The sequence below is a fragment of the Periplaneta americana genome, chromosome 2, assembly GCF_040183065.1.
Source record: "Periplaneta americana isolate PAMFEO1 chromosome 2, P.americana_PAMFEO1_priV1, whole genome shotgun sequence".
NCBI classification, from domain to species: domain Eukaryota; kingdom Metazoa; phylum Arthropoda; class Insecta; order Blattodea; family Blattidae; genus Periplaneta; species Periplaneta americana.
Window position 1 is genome coordinate 6,643,753 of NC_091118.1, and position 18,866 is coordinate 6,662,618.

At 36.6% G+C, this 18,866-nt stretch overlaps 2 protein-coding genes across 2 annotated transcripts in view; one reads left to right on the plus strand and one right to left on the minus strand.

The window, feature by feature from the left end:
- The window catches only part of LOC138712269 (reticulocyte-binding protein homolog 2a-like), a 288,362-nt gene that overhangs the window by 215,077 nt on the left and 54,419 nt on the right, over positions 1-18,866 (plus strand). The window lies entirely within an intron of this gene.
- On the minus strand, positions 1,644-18,197 carry LOC138695224 (protein masquerade-like). The gene is made up of 6 exons (XM_069819684.1): positions 16,862-18,197; positions 12,597-12,795; positions 10,405-10,681; positions 7,355-7,659; positions 3,644-3,829; positions 1,644-1,849 (listed from the first exon to the last, which is right to left on the minus strand). Exons 2-6 carry the CDS (start codon positions 12,631-12,633, stop codon positions 1,644-1,646), a joined length of 1,011 nt encoding a protein of 336 aa, XP_069675785.1. The 5' UTR covers positions 12,634-12,795; positions 16,862-18,197.

An 18,866-nucleotide genomic window follows, 5' to 3' on the forward strand; every position in this document is an offset into this window, starting at 1 on the left:
GTATTATGTGTAATTTTACCTGAATAAAACGGAAACTGTCCAACCTGGAAACGGAAGCTACTGTTCAAAATGGAAATAATATGTTGGGCACACTACTTTAATGTAAACTATATTTCGAAACAGCATGTAATTTCAAGGAATATACGAAATATGTAGGTCACCAAGATAAAAACAAGGCTTCTTTGCAAAATTTTAGAGGGTACGAGGGTGTATTGGCCTGTCCCTCATAAATTTTATTACCCTGTTGAATAGGCAGATGAGTCCCTTCAAAGATTTTCAATGCTTCACACCCGTATACTGTCGTAGCTAGACAGAGCGCAAGTGTAGTGATTTGCTGGTAAAGAAAAAATTATGTAAAATATGGCATTAACATTAAGTGATGAAGTAAAAGTTATCGAGATAAAGGAAAATGAGAAACGAAGTGTAAGTGAAACAATGTTGATGGTCGGTTGAGGAAAACTCAGGTGTGGCACTTAAAAAAAAAAATAAAGATCATAATGAGTGAGTGGTTTGCGGCCAATATTGGTGAAATAAAATGAACCAGAAAGCAACTGTTATGAGGAAATAAAGGAACTGTTGTGGAAATGGTTTCTTCATGACCTTTCAAAGAGCATGCCAATTTCTGGATCTATTCTGCAGAGCAAGCCATTGAACTGGCAAAGAAATTAGATAAGCCAGAATTTAATGCTTCTAATAGATGGCTCCAAGTCCAATTAATTAATAATGTGCAGTGATATGCAGTACAGTATTAGAGTATAGTGTTAGTATTAAACTCAGTGAGATTAGTAAACTTTAATAGTATTTAATGACTAATGAGTGAGTTACGACAACATTTATACAGAAAATGAGATTTTAATCAAAATGATTCACCGACGGAATAAGCGACAGAAGGCTGATTTAATGTGAATAGTGTTAAACGGAATTTTTTCCACTTCTTGCAGTTTCCGGCATGCCATTTTGTTTTTCATGCATACGAATGAATAATACGGAAACCTGTCCACAACAGAAAAAAAAATTAGGACCATGTCACATCCGTCTTGAACAGATTCTACTGTATATAGAAATTATTTACTATCCTGACACCTATATTTTTCTTCAGCCCTAATAATATGGTCTGATATCAACTAAACTTCAATTCATTACACCAAACAGTCCAATCAGGCTATTCCTTATTTAATTTAACAAAGGGAAGGGAATTCAATCGCTTACGCACACCAAAGCATGTTTCTGTGTGTAGAAACTGTTCACCACTATGCTCTATTTATTTTATTGGATTATTTTACGACGCTGTATCAACATCTCTAGTTATTTAGCGTCTGAATGAAATGAAGGTGATAATGCCGGTGAAATGAGTCCGGAGTCCAGCACCGAAAGTTACCCAGCATTTGCTCAAATTGGGTTGAGGGAAAACCCCGGAAAAAACCTCAACCAGGTAACCTGCCCCGACCAGGATTCGAACCCGGGCCACCTGGTTTCGTGGCCAGACACGCTGACCGTTACTCCACAGGTGTGGACACTATGCTCTATCTAGTGAGAGAATGAACTGATGTAGACCATTCAACAGCAATTACAAATCGGAATGTGTCTTGAGGTGACCAATATGATAAAAAAAAAAAAAAAAAAAAACAAATGAAAAATCTTACTCAGTGTGCAGCTGTGAGGACCCACTGAGTGCCAATGAGTGCACCACCACAGAAGTACTGGTTCAGTGAGTTGATGAGCGCCACCTGCCAGCACCACTCAGCGGGGTCACCATCCTCACCACCCACCACGCGGCCCTGGCGTGCTGTGCCCTTCGCCCCACACACGTACTTGCTGTACACCGGTGGGCGTGGCGTTGTGGAGCTGCCTGCAACACGAGTGTCATCAATAACAACCACCACCTCCTCCTCGACTCTCTATTGAAATCCTCAACCAGGCTCCAGGAACTTCCTTGTAATGTGCTGTGTGTGCAGTATAACCACAGTCTAGTATATACAGTCACGAAGCTCTATACATAGTAAATATGCATCCATAAATAGTTGCTAACCACTAGGATCGCTACTATCGCCTCATTACAGACAATGCGAAATATTACCAGCACAGTCTATTGTTCCTAGCACCCTCACAACTCAAGCTTCGTGACTGTATATACTAGACTGTGGTAGAACTGCTTTCTCAATCTCAGGTAGAACATTTGTTGTCATGGTAATTGTGACAGTTGAGTAGCAGGTGGCTTTGGAATTGCTCTTGTAGCAGATAGAATGATTGGAAGCAGTTTACAAATGTTATGAATTTCATTTGTCAGTCTTTGACACAACTTAAATTAGAGATTAGTTTTTGAAAAAAAAAAAAAAAAAAAAGAATACAGTAATTCACTAAAATCGATATATCTCAGACATTTTTAAAGATCAATTCATTTTACTCCTAAAAGTACGTTCTTTAAACAGTCTTGAGTGCAATTTTGATTCATTCATAGTTTTCTACCCAAGGGTAAATCTTCCACTGAAGAAAAAAAAAAAAAAAACACACACACGCACATAAAAAAATTATCTAAATCAACAATAAATCTTTGAAATCCCACTGCTAATTATGTATAAGTGTAAAGACTTCCAGTAACAACAAAAATTGTAACTGGATTTGAGGATAAACTTTAATGACACATAAATATAAGATCTTTGTTTGTGTGTCACAGTCATTGTGTTACGTGTGTCACGTGTTTTTCTTATAGAATCTGTACATAAATCAAAATGTTGTCCATATAAGAGGTTGATTGTTATGTGATGTGTCTAACTTTTACATTTATGTAACGTTAAAAAATGAAATGGTTTTGACGAGATATAAACAAATGTCCATTTGAGCATGACACACGGACTCTCAACCTTTCTTCGTAATAACTGTAATCAAGCACGAAATAATAATTGTATTAAGGTTTCTACGAATTGTCATTATTAAAAAAGGTCAGCACTTCATTATTAATTTAATTTAACATACAGAAGTAATGATTTATTTGCCTTAAATGTGCTTTCAAATATGTGATTTCTAACAGATAACTTCGCGCTCTTAAACCACAGACTACTTTGTGCTTTTCCTCCCACATACGTGTTGTTACACAATCAGTGTTGTCAGATTCAAAAAGTTCGGATCGTAATGAAAAAATGACATAACAAGCAGAGATTCGTGAGATTTTTCTTTTTCGTGATAATGTCGCATTTTTATGGCATAATAACCCGAATAGACTAAGAACTGTGTGTTCCAAATATCATGCATGTAGCATTAATAGTTTCAAAGGTATACAACTTTACATAGTGCATGTCCAGATCAATTTTTTTTTTTTGTTATAATTGCTTTCTAGATTTAATTTAATTGATTAATTTCCATTTATACCCTTGTCCACTGCTGTTTGCCATTTTTAAAGCTCTGGCTCACAGGGCTTTTAAATCACACTCATCTTTGATTGCAATTTTCCCGTTATTTTTAATTCTTTGCTTTATTCCGTCCAAAAAATTTCGTCGTCACTAATATTGTTGTAAACCCTGTGCTACTCTACTGTTCATTTACCACTGTTGTTAGCACATTAATATTAACAGTAAATAAATATTTATTTCCTTTATATTATTGTTAATACAGGTCATTTCTGCACGGAATGAGGAAGGGCACATACCTGGCACGTGTGTGGGCACAGGGTGTGGTGGAGGAGGCAGGTAGTGCGCAGGGACCGTGTCGTTCCTAGACAGCTGGCTGCTGCCCCCTTGCTTCTGCTCCAGCTGCTCCCGTATCACGCTCTTTGGCGCACAGCACTGGGTGCCAGACTTGCGGCAGCGGAACAGATCTGTCATCTCCGCATTTCCTGCAAAGCAATGATTTGAATGTGATAGCACTTGCCATTCCAGTTTTACGAACTTTTGTTAAATATGAACAGTAAACCTAATGGAAGAGATGTTTCATCAACTGTTGTTATTCCTAACATCATGTTAAAACCACTCTTAAATTAACATAGCATACTCCCATAGTTAACTTCTTAACGTTCTGTTACAGCGTGTATCATGGCTCCCAGAGAACATATGTTACAAGCTGCATTATTATATCGACATATATTTGCAATGAAAAAAAAAAAATAGCTCAAATCACTACTTCAGCATTTTTAATTAGTTAGGGATATGTTCATAAATACTAAAATGATATATATTAGATGTGTGCTTATTAACACAAGCGTTAATGTAATTATTAATATTCCCTCAAGAAGAAACAAGAGTGAAGAAAGAAGACCGTGCATGGAAGAAACTGCGGAAACCAGAGAAGAGGCGGCTTGCGGGATGGTAACGCAGACTGAGAGGCGATCGAGTGAAAGTGCTGCAAAGAGAAGCATCTGTGGCTCATCCAACAAGTGCAGTGAAAGTGAAAATCGTGTACAAATAGTGCAATAGTCCTTAAGTAATTCGAGGCGCGCTAGAGGAAGTGACATAGCGTCAACACTGATGAGGTTAGCGGATTCTACCGAGGAGGATGAAGTTGAGGACGATCACTTAATTAGAGGTAAAAGGCCATATAGAAACACTAGCAGAAAAAATTATGATCAATAAAATATAGATAATGATAGAAGTACTGAACAAAACTATTTACTAAGAGGTAGGCAAAAACAAAAACTTAACTTTCCTATAATCAGAAAAAAAAAAAAATTAATCTGAACAAGAAAGATGTATTTAGAAGTAAAATTATTTTTTTTAAGACAACATTAAATTAATTTGTATATACAAGACTTTTAATGTCAATAAGATTACACATTGAATAAATTTAATAAAAGGTAGAATAGAATTAAACGAAAATGTGAGCATGGAAAAGAATGTTGTAACTGTAATTGATATTGATTTACGTAATTAATATGTCAAGTGTGTTCACATTTATGCTACAAGATGTATGTATAAATAAGCAAATAACTTGCTGCCAAGCATGTAGCAGGAATTTAGACTGACCTACTGCACTCACTGAGAAATACCGATTCAGCTATTGCGGTGTGCTGGCTATATGTCAACAACTGCTAACCTGGATGCGGTGTGATGACATGGAAGAATTAGTTAACATTACATAAGTGAACCTATCACTAAACATAAATATGGAAGTTATAGAACAGATTTAGAAGACTAAGGTAAAAAAGAAAAATTGATTTTAAAAAAGTTTATGATAGAAAATTGTCAAAAGGAGCAGATAAATAAGTTCTAAAGTTTTAACGGTTATCACGATTGGTTTAAACATGCACTAAAACCAGACTTAAGTGCAAGTTTGAACAATTAAATTACTGAGATTTGCGATAGATTAAGTAGTTTAGAAAGTTGTATATTTATTATGTGTAACTACTTTTTGTATATAGATTCATTTTGTTAAATTATTAAGTTTGTACTTTTGTGAACTAGTATCAATAAATCTAATTATTAATACTCAGATATAATTGCACATTTTCAAAACGATATTTCTTTACTGATTTAACAATTTACATATATCATCATCATCATCATCTTCCTAACAAGTATTAGGCCAAGTGGCCTGTTACGGTAACAATTTACATATAATTATGACTAATTATGTGTGAAAATATGTTAGGTATCTAAGATACGAAAATAGTGTTAACGCTTAACATTGTATTCAGCATTACAATCATCTTCATTTTCTAATGGTTCTACTAGATCCCGAATAATTGAAAGTACCACCCTTAGATTTCAGATGTTCCACTGTATCTTGTGCATGATCCTTCTTACCATTTCTCTTAATACTTTAATAACAATGATTTGTTTCATAGTTCGTGTTTTCACATCCAAATGGCGACTGAAATCCTGGGTTAACGAAGCCCATGCTTGTTCCTTTTCCCTTATGGAAGTTCCATCACTACGTTTGTCTTCAATTATATTCTTACAATTAGTTGCTAGATGTGTTAAAATAATTATGTTTCTCAGATGAGGTGCTCCTTACACATTTCTTTTTCTCGATTTCCATTATACAGTAATTATATTTGACTCTGTAACTTCCATAATGTAAAAATACAATTTTCCGGTAAAACAAATGACTACTCCACAACTATAGGCACATTCAGAATACTTTCACACAATCACTGCCTCTTTGATTCCTGTTACATTGCTCTTAACATCACATTACCTAACCAAAATATTTCAAATGGTTTGTGAAACACTATTACACTAACAAGATTTTTTTTTTATTTTAAACAACATGTTATTTAACATGCTATTAGCGTTATTTTAACGAAGTTCAGTGAAACTGGGCTACATGTTTGAATGTAAATACACCTTAATACCTATTTTTGCATAGCAAAATGTCAGCTGTGAATATGGTAGCTAGGTTATGTTTTATTTAACAATGCTCGCAACTGCAGAGGTTATATCAGCGTCGGCAGATGTGCCGGAATTTTGTCCTGTAAGAGTTCTTTTACATGCCAGTAAATCTACTGACATGAGCCTGTCGCATTTAAGCACACTGGCTCGGGATCGAACCCGCAACCTTGGGCATAGAAGGTCAGCTCTATACAAACTCGCCAACCAGGTCGACTGGTTGCTAGGAAACGATGTTCTTATGACAACTGACGTCTGGTAAACTGCTATGATAGCATAATCTATAGTGTTCAATCACTTTATGATTTATTATATCTATTGCAGTATAAGATTACGCGCGAAATTTAAATATGGCGCACATAAGGAACTACATAAAAATTGTGGGTGTTCGACGAAAACAGATTTCATTTTTACTGAGAGCATGAAAAAGTAATTCCAAATGATACTTCGTCATGTAAAGCGCCAAAACATGGCAACCGTGTGTAATGTACCATTCAGTAATATTTGTAAAATAAATTCGTGTGTCCACGAAACCAGGTGGCCCGGGTTCGAATCCTGGTTGGGGCAAGTTACACCTGGTTGAGGTTTTTTCCAGGGTTTTCTCTCAACCCAATACGAGCAAATGCTGGGTAGCTTTCGGTGCTGGACCCCGGACTCATTTCACCGGCATTATCACCTTCATTTCTTTCAGATGCTAAATAATCGGAGATGTTGATACATCGTCGTAAAATAACCCAATAAAATGAAATAAATAAATTCACGTTTAATGCAAAAAATTGGAAAAAAACGAGCAAAATTCGCGACAAATCAGGATCTTAAATGTGACCACAGAATGAGTCTAGTTCATAGCTATAAACATTTTAATCCTGACTCGATTAGCAGAAATTCGTGAAAAAATTATCACGTGTTTCTAGTAATCACACCTAGATAGGCATTACTGTGAGGCCAGAAGCAAAATGGAGCATTAGCAACGAGCCAACTCTTCCTGTTTGCCACAGGATTTCCCCTGCACCCACATGCACAATGCAGTGTCTTACTGAAGCAGGTGAAGGACAGATACGACACGATGCAGGATCCTGTGCACTCAGGTCGGTCGTCAGCAGGAGCTGGAGTGGTCGTCGTGGTACTGGTGGTAACAGGCGGCCTGGGCCGGGGACGCGAGGGGGTGGCACTGGTGGTGTGGTGTCCCCGGGTGTTGTCATAGCACACCGAGCCACGCTGGCAGTTCGAAGTGTGGGCGATCAGCACAGAGGGACACTCGCAGAACGCGGCCATGATGTTGATGAGGCAGAAGCCAGGACACCGAGGCAGAGGCACCTGGGAAGTGGTGGTGGTGGGACGACTGAAACAGCAAACAAAAGAGGACTGCTGATGTGCACAAAATCCAGAGAGGATCATGAATTCCATCACACAATTTAGACTAGGTAAAAAAAGGTATCCCCGTAACATGCCATGAAGGCACTTGGGGGGCATGGAGGTAGAGCCCCATGCTTTCCATGACCTCGGCACTAGATGAGGTGGTGTGGTCGGCACCACGCTCTGACCGCCTTTTACCCCCGAGAAAGACCCTGTACTCAATTTTATAGGAGGCTGAGTGAACCTCAGGGCCGTTCTGAAAGTTTGACAACGAGAAAAAATCCTGTCGCCACCTGGAATCGAACTCTGGACCTTCCAGTCCGTAGCCAGCTGCTCTACCAACTGAGCTACCCGGCCGCCAATTCAGAGGGAGTTAGTTGATATACAGGGTGATTCACGAGGATATTTTCAGAGTTACATTAATTTGAAGTTGTTTGTAAAATACCATTATTCTTTAATTTTAAGGGTAAAAGAATATTACAAATAAAGAATGAACCATTAAGGAGAATTTTAAGGGTAAAAGAATATTACAAATAAAGAATGAACCATTAAGGAGTATCATTTATTTAATTAACTAGTATTCTCAAGCTAAAAATGCGTTGTGAATTCCATAGTTGTTTCGTACAGAATTTTTTTTTTTTCCGATTTTTATCTACAAAATTACATTTGCTTATGCACTAATCACAACAACTGTTACAAATCACGCCACTCTTGTAAATTCTTTAAGATTGTACATTACTTACTGGCTTTTAATGAACCCGGAGGTTCATTGCTGCCCTCACATAAGCCCGCCATCGGTCCCTATCCTGAGCAAAATTAATCCATTCTCTATCTTCATATCCCACCTCCCTCAAATCCATTCTAATATTATCCTCCCATCTACGTCTCGGCCTCCCTAAAGGTCTTTTTCTCTCCGGCCTCCCAACTAACACTCTATATGCATTTCTGGATTCGCCCATACGTGCTACATGCCCTGCCCATCTCAAACGTCTGGATTTAATGTTCCTAAATATGTCAGGTGAAAAATACAACGCGTGCAGTTCTGTGTTGTGTAACTTTCTCCATTCTCCTGTAACTTCATCCCTTTTAGCCCCAAATATTTTCCTAAGAATCTTATTCTCAAACACCCGTAGTCTCTGTTCCTCTCAAAGTGAGAGTCTAAGTTTCACAATCGTACAGAACTACCGGTAATATAACTGTTTTATAAATTCTAACTTTCAGATTTTTCGACAGCAGACTGGATGATAAAAGTTTCTCAACCGGATAATAACAGGCATTTCCCATATTTATTCTGTGTTTAATTTCCTCCTGAGTATCATTTATATTTGTTACTGTTGCTCCCAGATATTTGAACTTCTCCACCTCTTCAAAACATAAATTTCCAATTTTTATATTTCCATTTCGTACAATATTCTGGTCACGAGACATCATCATATACTTTGTCTTTTCGGGATTTACTTCCAAACCTATCTCTTTACTTGCTTCCAGTAAAATTCCCGTGTTTTTCCTAATCGTTTGTGGATTTTCTCCTAACATATTCACGTCATCCGCATAGACAAGCAGCTGATGTAACCTGTTCAATTCCAAACCCTCTCTGTTATCCTGGACTTTCCTAATGGCATATTCTAGAGCAAAGTTAAAAAGTAAAGGTGATAGTGCATCTCCTTGCTTTAGCCCACAGTGAATTGGAAACGCATCTGACAGAAACTGACCTATACGAACTCTGCTGTACGTTTCACTGAGACACATTTTAATTAATTGAACTAGTTTCTTGGGAATACCAAATTCAATAAGAGTATCATATAAAACTTCTCTCTTAACCGAGTCATATGCCTTTTTGAAATCTATGAATAACTGATGCACTGTACCCTTATACTCCCATTTTTTCTCCATCATCTGTCGAATACAAAATATCTGGTCAATAGTTGATCTATTACGCCTAAAACCACACTGATGAGTTAATTAAGATTGTACATTAGGATGCTTAATTAAACTGTAAAGAATCAAGTTCCTAAAGTCGTATGATTGTAACAAATTTTATGTTTGCTTAAGAATGATGTGACTTTTAGTTAAAAATTGAAAAATAAAATCTGTACAAAGCAATTCACAACATATTTTTAGCTAGGAAATTAAAGAAATGATACTCCTGAATAGTTCATTCTCTATTGTGATGTTCTTTTACCATTAAAACTAAAGAAAAAAGGTATTTTACTAACAACTTCGAATTAGTGTAACTCTGAAAATATTGAGATTAGGACAAATGTTTATATGACAGTTTTTGCTCAGAATGTCTTCGGAAATATGCTCCATAAGTAGCGGTAAATCCTCGTCAATCCCTGTATGTACAAGTTATTAAGATAATTTTGTGTTGCTGCAGAACTGATTTCCAAACCCTCATGGCAAAACAAATTTTCAGCAACCCTGATAAGTGATAAAAAAGTCATAGAAGAAGACAGTCAACTGTATCGCACAATTCAGAGAAGAGGGCCATTAAAAATATCACACAATTCAGACGGTGTCATGAACAGTACCAGCCAATAAACTAAAAGAAAGCCACATTATTTGTTTAAATTTTTTCTGCAAAAGGCCAGTGCATTCTCACCAGACGGTTTTAGAAATACAAACAATCTTAATCGAAATACTGACTGACTGTTCACAAAGCAACAATTTTATGAGATAGGGAAGAGCTTGCCCAGACATCTCTCAATCAAGGCTTCAACACGAAGCATACCTGGTGGTGGTGGTAGTGGTGGTGGTCGTGGTGGTGGGGGGGCCTCCACCAAACTGTGTAGTAGGCTTGGGGTCCCGTGCAGGCGGTGCGGGTGATCCGGTGACACAGCAGCTCCCTTCATCAGGACAGTGAGCCTCTGAATCCACATCGTCACAGAAGAGTGCAAACAGACCGCTGACGCACTCCCCTCTGCAGGGCCGCAGTGGCCGTGGAGACGTGGCCGGGGGCCTTGACGTGGCAGTTGCTGGTGTCTGCACTGCTGAGCCACTGCCCACGGCTGCTATGGCAACAGATCAAACACTTATCAAGGCCTCCTCTGTGCTTCAGATACTTATCATATAAAATGTCATCTTCTTAAGTTTTTTATTGTACTCTTTAATATTTATTCTTATGATAATAATAATAATAATAGTAATAATAATAATGGTTATTTTAACTGGCAGAGTTAAGGCCATTCGGCCTTCTCTTCCACTCAACCAGTATGATAGAAAATTACTACCATGCTGTGAATATAACTTAATTAATACAATACAATGACAATTCTTTTCATCTTCACAACACCAATAAAATAATTATGTAATAATAATAATAATAATAATAATAATAATAATAATAATAATAATAATAATAATAGTCATACACAAATTAAATTAAATTATTAAACTCGATCACAATTGAGGGGCTTAGAACAAAAAGCAGGCAAGTGACATTATTAAAAAAATGAGGTCAGTGCGTGTTGTGATAGCCCAAAAGGATGTTTCTTTGGGATAAATCAGGTAAGTGATCACGCTGTGCAGTGCTGCTATATGGGCATCATTTCACCAAGCTAGTGTATAATATTCCATTGCATGTAGAACTTTAACTGTAATTTCCTCAAAACTAGGTTTCCGTCACTTACCTGCTTTTTGTTCTAAGCCCCTCAATTGTAACTTCAATTTGACTGCGCCCGTAAGAAATAGTTTAGCCTTTTCTTGAAAGTGGTTATTGTTTGGCAGCCCCTAATCTTCTGAGGTAGAGAATTCCATTCACGGGGGACTGAGACAGTAAAAGAGGATGAACAGTGGGATGTTCTATGGGCAGGAATTGCTAGGATTTGGCTCTCCTGTGACCTTGTGTTTAAATTGTGATTGGAGGATAAGTAGTTAAACCGGGAACGAAGATAATTTGGAGTAGAAGTGTGGAGAACTCGAAACAGAAGAGAGAGTGAATGAAATGTTCTAGGCTACTAAGTTGCAGCCAGGATAAAGATTCTTATCCTATAGAAAAAGTTTAATAAATAACTGGAATTGTTCATGTTCTACATGTTTTAAAACTGTCCCCGAGTCTGCCTCAACTTTGTTAGTAGTAAAAATAGTTAAAAAATAATGTGTTAGACAGTGCTAGTGTCAGTAGGAGGAAAGTCTGATTCTTTCTATATATTCAAGATGGTTTCAAGCTGTGTAAAACAGAAACTGTATCCTTCAAAAGCTTTAAATCCAAAATTGTGGTGAGTACTTTAATTCAATCTCAACTCTGTGACAAACACTATGTACTTATAATTAGAGAGCGGAATTTTAGGCCCTAAAAAGTCGCATTTTAGGCGCCTAAAATAGGCTCTTAAACTCCTTTATTTAGGCTCAATAAAATAAAAAATAGGCTTTTCTATTTGTTAAAGAATGTCACTAATATAAAATGTTTTGGTGGAGATGGATTACATTTATATTTATTATTGAAATATTATTTGAAATTTTATTATGAAAGTGGATTTAATTGTAATTTTTTGTAGATTGTAATAATGATTTTGGCTCTAAAATATGTACACATCGCCTGTTGCTCTCATTATTATGGAACATTTATTTAATGCAAATTTCTTGGATTAAAAGAAACTTCCACACATTTCACAAGGGTACACAAAATGAAGACATTCTGTCTTTAAGTTGGTGTTTTTCATTGACCAATCACATTTCCATAGTTTGCTTCACAGTAGATGATCAGCACCCATTGTGGCTATTGTGTCGCTCACTGCTGTACTTACAAATGATGAGAAAAAAGGAAGGGGGTTGTTATCTGCCTTGGAATGTAAGAGAATGCTTATTCGGGTACAACCCAGCGAGTTTGTGTTAAATTGCTGATATACAGAGGAAGATATTATAATAATAATAATAATAATAATAATAATAATACTTCTTTTACATGCCAGTAAATCTACTGACATGAGCCTGTCTGAGGCCTGCCCTGGTCGACTAGCATTGCGGTCCTTGATCACGACATTGGGGGGCAGCTCCCCATCGCCGTATGCGTCCCTGGACACACAGCAGCGCAGACCCGGCTTGCACAGCTCTGTCACGGCCAGCACAGCCTCACAGTAGTCTGCGATGCGCTCCGCCACACACACGCCTGGACACGCCTTCACTAAATGCACAAAGTATCATGTTGCAATTCTGTTCATAGTTCAGCAGATACATGCAGACAGACATCATGCTAACAGAGCCACTCAATCTTTTCAAAGACGCTGAAAACAAAATTATGTTCAGTGGAAATCAGGAAATCAATGTTTTATGTTATGTTATACGGGGCAGAATGTTGGACATTAGACAGAATACACGAAAACAAATTATTGGCTACTGAACTGGACTTCTGGCGGAGAGCAGCGAGAAAATCAAGAAGGGGAAAAATAAAAAATCAGGAATTGGAGACATTATGGATGTAGAAAAGAACGAAATTGAAGTAAATCAAGTAAGAAGATTAAAATCGTTTTGACACATGAACAGGAAGAAAAATGGAAGAATACCGATGATGATGATGATGATGATGATGATGATGATGGAGTGGACTGCACAGGGAAGGAGAAGAAGAGGAAAACCAAGAGAACACTGGATGGATGACATCAGAAGGAGTATGACTAGAAGAGATCTTACTGAAGAAGACGCTGAGAACGGAAATTTGTGGGGGAGCAAAATTTCTTTGCGTGAAGGATAACTACTGTATTGTAGAAAACTAATAATAATAATAATAATAATAATAATAATAATAATAGAAGAAGAAGAAGAAGAAGAAGAAGAAGAAGAAAAAAGATTTTCTTCAACATCACAATACTTTGTCCCTTTACTTCATATGAAAGTAATAATGCTTAAGCAAAATTAAGGATATACTTAGGTGAAATTTTGTCGAAAAAAATTGGCTTTATTTTGTAACTAAAAAATGTTGTAGACCTACATGGTTCTGAGAAACGTTTCACAAATCAATCAGCTGTATTCCGGCCGACATTCAATTAAAAGAATGCAAGCTTTGGATGTCTCTTTAAACTTTTAAGCTCAATGTTCTCTATTTCCATTTTCCTTACATACTATAACTTACTTCTGATTGAGGTTCTGGCTGATATGTATATACAGTATCTGTTATTAAACAGTACATCTCACTTGACGATATGTGTCAGAGGAAGAACAATTGTTTGTATGCATCTGAAGTCTGACTAGTGTAATATGTAGCTAGTCGGCGATGTATGCAATGGAGGGGGGAAAGCAGATAATCTCCTACTCCATTATCTTCTGGCTTAGTTGCCTCATAAGTGGTGCCTAGTGGTATCACTTCTGAGGTCCAGACCTGTCTTCGGACAGTTGACTAAACTTACATACTGTTTCACTAAAAAATGCTACTCCTACAAATTTTGTACCATGTGCATGATTTTTTGTAGGTTTTCTTAAAGGTGTGTTTAATAAAACCAGCTAACTTATATCAGTATTTTCCTTAAACCTCAACATTTTGGGGGGGAAATATTTCTTTCTGCTAAACATCACAATTTTTACCTATTTTCACATTCGACTAGGCCTACATAAAATAGCGTTTTCTTCTTTGAAGAATAATCTGAGAAAGTAGGGCCTAATTATCAAGTTATGTTTAGTAAGTTTGAAAAATATATAGAGAAAATTTTTGGCAAATGTTTTGAAATTTGTACGAGTAGTAGTGATTTTTCGAAATATAGCCTAATTTAAATTTATAAAAATTTCAATAACTCACATAATTCTGTACCTACAGAGGCTATTTAAAATAAGATTGCTATGTGGACAAATTTTCAAAGATCTAAGTTAGCTCAAAAGGTTTATAAAATTCAAATTTCACCCAAGTGTGCCCTTAAGGAAGGTTTTTGTATCTTTCTCGTTAGAAAATATCACAGATTAGGGATTTATATACTGTAAAATTAATTACATGAAAAAGACCAATGATAAGTGTTAAGCTCTTAATAACACTGAAATGGAGGGGCTAAGTCTTACATGAAATGAAATTTATGTAGCTAAAAGTCGTAGTTAGTTTCTTGATAATTACATAGAAAGCATTGGCCAGGCCATCTTCCTGTAATAGAGGTCCAGGAAACATACTTTCCGATAAGATTGTAAAGAGGTTGACAATATTTCAATCATAAGGAAATCTTGAAAATTTTTGTACCTTGAGCATTGTGTACCTTGAAACATTTGCTTGTTTCTGATTTTTTTTGTTACCTAGCCAACTCAAACTGAAATAGATTGTAGAGAAAGCCTCTAGGTAGCTCTGGTCATAGTTCCAGTTTGATTTATTACAAAGTGTGAGTTCTGTCGACGAAACAATTTTTTGGTACCAAAAGTAAATATTTAGTTCATTGTTATATGTTTTCTAACACGAAACTAAATCGTATTTGTAAATATCAATCAAGTACAGTGTGTTCCCTATTATCTTGTGAGTAAATACATAATTATGTTAATTTCCATGATTAGGGCTAAATTTATTCTCATCTCTAGTTTAAACATGCATCCTCTTGTACCTTGGATCACAAAACATCTTGTACCAAGGAACATGTTCCAAAGTACATGATGCTATCGGTTGTTTTTCTTTTATTTTAAGATCATGTCACGAAGTAAGTCCGGAGTTAAGAGGCCCCCAATCGATCCGGATGCCTTGAAGAAAGCTGTTCAAGCAGTGATGGCTCTTCCAGGAAATAAAATCTCAATCAGAGAAGCCTGCAAATGTGGCAAATACATTTATTTAATGATTGTCAGTTTTTCCAGCTATATTTCCACCTATATTCCTTATGTTCCAATGTTTCAAGGTACACGAACCTGTTGCGCAATGGAACAATTTACATATCCCTTCATTTTATTTTTTTATTTTTTTCATCCTTAATAGATCTGTAAAAGAGGAAAATAACTGTATGAAGTCGTAAAGGAATCTTCAATAATTATTTCAAGCATTTGTTCATTTAAAAATTTCATTTCCAAAACTTAAAAAAAAAATAAATAAATAAATAAAATGTGAAAAGTGATTCAAGGTACAACAGTCCCCTTTATGTATATATTTGGTAATGTATGTGCCCTGGGAGGAGTGAAGGAAAATGGCCTGGCCGTTGTTTATTACATAATCAGGCCTACCAGTTTCTTTTCTGTGCACAATTTTACAATTTGAAAAAATAAACGTTGAGTTACCTTGGACTAGCAGTTTTTAGGGATATGGTACATAATGGAGGAAAAACAGATTTGAGAGAAAGAGAGCTAAATTTGATAGAAAGGTGAAACTTCAATAACCTCTCACACCACACACGGGAGATGAAACGTAGGTACTCAGAACAACCTCAAAATTGTAACACACCACTCCAGAAACACGACGTGATCACTGCGAAAGCTATTAACCCACCCAACCTGACCCAAATACCTTCCTCTCTTTTATATACCAGACAGAGAATTTTCGCCTACATCTACACACACAATGATGTTATGGTTTATTTAACGACGCTCGCAACTGCAGAGGTTTATCAGCTTCATGTGCCGGAATTTTGTCCCGCAGGAGTTCTTTTACATGCAGTAAATCTACTGACATGAGCCTGTCGCATTTAAACACACTTAAATGCCATCGACCTGGCCCGGGATCGAACCCGCAACCTTGGGCATAGAAGGCCAGCACTATACCAACTCGCCAACCAGGTCGACTCACACAATGAAGATGCAATTCTGTGATATCAGCACGTCATTACATTATGCTGACGACAGCACTCCTGTCTTTACTATGGTCCGGGATAAATCGATCTACCAAAAATCGTTTGTGCAAGCCCTGATCACTACAGGCTACAACGCGTTATATACGTGATCAGAGGTGCAAGGCATACCAAAATTCTGAACAAACCAAACCTATTGTGTCACTGATCTTCCATCTTACGAAAATTCGCGTATTTATCTTTCAGATACTGGCAGCAGTGATAACTTCCCAAGAGTTCTCTGCTGGATATAGTTAGGATGGACAATGTTATTGAAAAGTTCCTTGAGTGGAATCATGGAAATCTACGTATGAAACGTGATATACTTAATGTATGACGCATGTATATTTGTAAAGTTACTTAATCTCTCCCTCCATTTGATTATGAAATAATGCAAAGCAAGTCCCGTGTGTGGTATGAGAGAATATCAAAGTTTCAATGACACACATAACATAATCTTGTTTCCAATTATTTTCAAACCTTGAAATGTTCCTGCTTCTTTGATTTCATTTTCTGCTCTTCACTTCTTTTCGCACTCAAACTTTTCTGACACTTCATACACATTAACTTCCGCTTCTCAACACAGTTTGTCCATCTTCAGATATCTTCTTCATCTAGCATTCACTTTCCTAAGTATATTCATCCTGTAATTGATTGGCAGACTGGAACTGCCGAAGAAAGTGTTTTTTCTTGCCGAATCCTTTTTTTCTGCAATCTCTCCTCGTGCAACGATGAAAGCACCGACCATGACCATCCACAGTTATATTCACTTCACGCCCACAACACACACATGCCTTCATTTTCTTTACTACGCCGTGTCGGTGTAAAAATGTCACCAATTCATTATTATTGTTCTTGTACCTCTCAACAAATTCAACAATTATGGTATTGCAACCCTGGCAAACCATTCGTACAATATTACACAGTAAAGGACACGGAATACAAAGAAATGGTGCTTAGTACAACGCGAAAAATCTTCCGATTACAAAAAGGAAATAATAAACTGATATTGCAAACGCAAAGTACGAACAATATTACAATCGGCGAAAGTCTGCAATCTAAACCAGGCTTGTTTTCGGTATATTTAATCTCTTAACCAAAGGAGGGGCAGTTCCATCTTTTTACTTTTCATTCATTGGTAGTAAGTCTCCACGCAAGATATTTTATCACCTATTTTTGGAAATTAACAGGCTTATTTGTAGCCTTTGCTTTGGTTTCACGTATTTACGAAAGACACATTTGCGACTGGTGGAGTGGGATTCTGGTTGTCACACAAGAAATGTATCTCATTTTGACCTCTGCACTGTGTTCAATCTCTTTATTTTGCGAAATTCTGTGTTCCTAAAAATACTGCCACAATATTGAACCGGCACTCACACCTGAACTTACAGAACTAAATACACCAACTTCAATTAGATCTAATGGACATTGGTTGAGTTGCTTAACCTATTTTGTGCGGTAATCCATACATATTTTGTTTCTGCACACAATTACGTTGTATCGTTCACACGAGTTATTACATATCTTGTACGCGCACATACACACACAATCGTCCAAAAATAATGTAGTTTAAACACGGAAACAGCATAAAACACCTAAAACTCATATAATATATGTACTCATCACTTGTAAACAATCATATTTTGTTCCTTCTTTCTCGGTCGACTGATTAATATATCGATTGCAGTGGTAGCAACAAAATAAATGAATAACAATAATATGAATGCAAACTTCTGATTCGACTGCGGCCATTGATTCTAGTTTAAAGTTTCACACGTTATATATGGTACTCTTCGCATAACTTTTCACACATTTTACACACAATTTTCGTCCCCGACGTAAAGGTACGAAACCACAGAAAAAAAATATAAGATGGTGACCATGAAGCAGTAGCACGTCACGACCAATGTCGCCAACGCAGTCTGGTTCTGGCGAATCTGATACACCAACAGATAACATTTGGCTAAACTGGTGGGAAAATCTGCCGGAAAAATAATATTCTATTGCTATTACCGTCCTGGTTGGAGGGAAAGTATAATTTATCAATATCATCAAATCATCACATTGTTGTGGATTTCGAGTACTTTGCTACTGTGGCAACAGATGTCACTATTTCAAGAAAGTGCACTGCCATCTATTCCAAAAATTTTTAACGATTTTGCGTGTGAGTCAGTGAGCTCTGAGCTCACTGACATGGATAAATATACTGTATAATAAATAAGAAATATATTATAATAAAATAATAATATATAATTATATTCCATTTTGAAGCTTGCTATATTCATCCATGTCACCACTCCGATGTCTTTTTTTTTTATCTTCTCAGGTTCACCATCTCCTGAAAGAAAAACCGATGTTCATTGCCAATTTAAGGCAAGACAATAATATATAAATAAAGATAACAGCGTCTCCTGTAACATTTTAATGTCATGGTCTTTTGATTAACGAAAAGTCAACACGTTTCAGTCTTTCCACTTTTCTATTT